The 2663-nt window shown below is 49.2% G+C and overlaps 1 protein-coding gene across 1 annotated transcript in view; it reads right to left on the bottom strand.

Annotated features, from left to right (window-relative positions):
• ITGA11 (integrin subunit alpha 11) overlaps positions 1-2663 on the bottom strand; it is a 164405-nt gene that overhangs the window by 68658 nt on the left and 93084 nt on the right. Inside the window, exon 14 of the mRNA XM_015414591.1 lies at positions 1847-1991. Coding sequence (XP_015270077.1) covers positions 1847-1991 — 145 coding nt within the window. The remainder of the gene's footprint in view (positions 1-1846; positions 1992-2663) is intronic.

Below are 2663 nucleotides of genomic sequence, written 5' to 3'. Positions count from 1 at the left end.
ATGCCAAGACCACGGCCACACAACCCGGAAAATCTACAACAGCTAATGAACTCTGGCTGTGAAAACCTTCAATAACATAATGCTTTTATTTATTTAACTACATTCTTTGTTGTCCGCCTTTTTCCCAGGGACACAAGGCGGATTACACAGAGGGAGTCAAGACCATCAACAGGATAGGACATTCAGTAGCCCATGCATCAGGACTTTAGAAGTCTGGAACCACGAGAAAGAACTGAAGCGTAGCATATAGATTAAGAGGACATACTGAGCGGTACAGAAATTACATAATAGGATCCTACTGAGAATACACTATATACAGCAGCACAGACCTTAAGTCCCCATCATTTTCAGGTTATCTGGGTTTGTTCTCACTCTTCAAGTGGGGGAAAACCTGCACAAATTCTTCACCCAAAGGGTGATTATAACACATGGAATTCACTGCCACAGGAAGTGGTGGCGGCTACAAGCATGGACGGCTTCAAAAGGGAATTAGATAGGCATATGGAGCAGAGGTCCATCAGTGGCTATTAGCCACAAGGTATAGATAGGGGCTCTGGGGCAAGTGATGCTCTGTCTTCTTGGTGCTTGGGGGGGTCAACAGTGGGAGGGCTTCTAGTGTCCTGGCCCCACTGGTGGACCTCCTGGCGGCACCTGGTATTTTTGGCCACTGTGTGACAGAGTGTTTTGGACTAGATGGGCCATTGGCCTGATCCAACATTGGCTTCTCTTATGGTCTTATAGGAACTCTCGGTCTGGAGCAAGTGATGCTCTGTAGTCTTGGGGCTTGGGGGGGGGGGCAACAGTGGGAGGGCTTCTAGTGTCCTGGCCCCACTGGTGGACCTCCTGATGGCACCTGGTATTTTTGGCCACTCTGTGACAGAGTGTTGGACTAGATGGGCCATTGGCCTGATCCAACATTGGCGTCTCTTATGTTCTTAACTTGAAAGCTTGCAAACTTATTGAATGAAAAGGTGGCTGACGGAAAGGGTTCCTCAGATTCATTTTGTCCTGTATAGAAGCTCCAGTCAAGGAACACGATAGATTCATGGAGAAAGATTCATGGAGGATCGGTCTATCAGTGGCTACTAGCCATGATGACTGAGGGAAACCTCCACAGTCAGAGGCACTAAACCTCTGAGTCTCAGAGCCAAGAGGCAACATCAGGGGAAGGTCTCAGACTCTGTGCCCTGTTGTTAACCCTCCAGAGGACCTGGCTGGCCACTGTGTGAGAGGCGATGCTGACTAGATAGACCTCCACTGTGCTGATCCAGCAGGGCTCTTCTGATGTTCTTGCTCTGGTAGGATAAACTTTGGAACCTCCACATTTAGAGCCACTAATCCTCTGAATCCCAGAGCCAGGAGGCAACATCGGAGGAAGGCCTCAACCTCTATGCCCTGTAGCTGGCCCTTCAAGAGGAACTGGTTGGCCACTGTGTGAAATGAGATGCTGGACTATATGGACCTTCACTGGTCTGATCCAGCAGGGCTCTTCCGCTGTTCTTTTGAAGGTCCCGGCCTCTCTGCCCAGTTGTTGACCGTTCAGAGGAACTGGTTGGCCACTACGTGAGACAGGATGCTGGACTAGATGGGCCACTGGTCTGATCCAGCAGGGGTTATGTTCTTCTCAGGGGAAGACCTCAGTCTCTCTGCCCTGCTGTTGGCCCTCCAGAGGAACCGGTTGGCCACTGCATGAGACAGGATGCTGGACTAGACGGATTATTGGTCTGATCCAGCAGGGCTCTTCTTATGTTCTTATAGGCCACAATAGATTTGGTTCTTCTGCCGTGAGCAGAAGACTATGTGGAACAGAGGACTATGTGCCATTTTACCCAGCAGTTCCCCTTACCTAGGTATGCTCCGTGATTCTTGAGCTCCTCGGGGAATTCTTGGAGGTATGATTCTCGGTGGGGAACCACTTTGCCACTGCTGGTCTCTTTCAGCACCGCTCCGTTCCAGTCATAAGCGCCGACCGCTCCTAGCAAAACCCCATCCTGGCCGTGGGGAAAAGCCGTGGTAAATAAACAACAACAAAGACACAGAGAAAAGCTATCAAGAGACCCATGTTCAGAGCCGTTAAGATGGATCAAAAAAATTGGGGGGGGGGAGGAGGACCTAGTGCAGTTCCGCAGGGCCTGCAAGACGGAGCTCTTCCGCCAGGCCTTTGAGGGGGAGCCACCGCCGCCACTATTCCACCAATGATATTCCAACCATCTACCCCACATAGTGGGGATAGATGTCGCCCAATAGAGCTGGGGAAACATTCCTCCTGGCGCTCCTGCTGTGAAGAACTTGGCCGCCAGTGTGGGACGTCACCCATCTCGGATTTTATGTAAATTATCAAAGCACCAAATTTTTATGTTAAGATATAGAGTTTTTATTATGCTGCTGTTTGTATGCATATTTTAACTTCGGCATGGCCGTTTGTTAGCCGCCCTGAGCTGTATATTGGATGGGGCGGGATATAAATCCCAAAAATAAATAAATAAATATAAATAAATATTTGGAGGTTTCCCTGAGATATTTTAAAATACTTTATTCTCTTTCTCTCTGTACCACTTTCCTGCTACCTGGTAAAATCTGGAGACGTCTTGAGGATTAAAGGGCATTTATTGGAGGACAAACAAGTTCCTCGAAGAATACTGGGCGGGTGGGGGGAGCCGGCG

This window comes from Gekko japonicus, unplaced genomic scaffold, assembly GCF_001447785.1.
Source record: "Gekko japonicus isolate JY-2015 unplaced genomic scaffold, Gekko_japonicus_V1.1 scaffold698, whole genome shotgun sequence".
Taxonomy (NCBI): domain Eukaryota; kingdom Metazoa; phylum Chordata; class Lepidosauria; order Squamata; family Gekkonidae; genus Gekko; species Gekko japonicus.
Note: the sequence above shows the minus strand (reverse complement) of the source record. Positions and strands in the feature narration are given on the sequence as shown.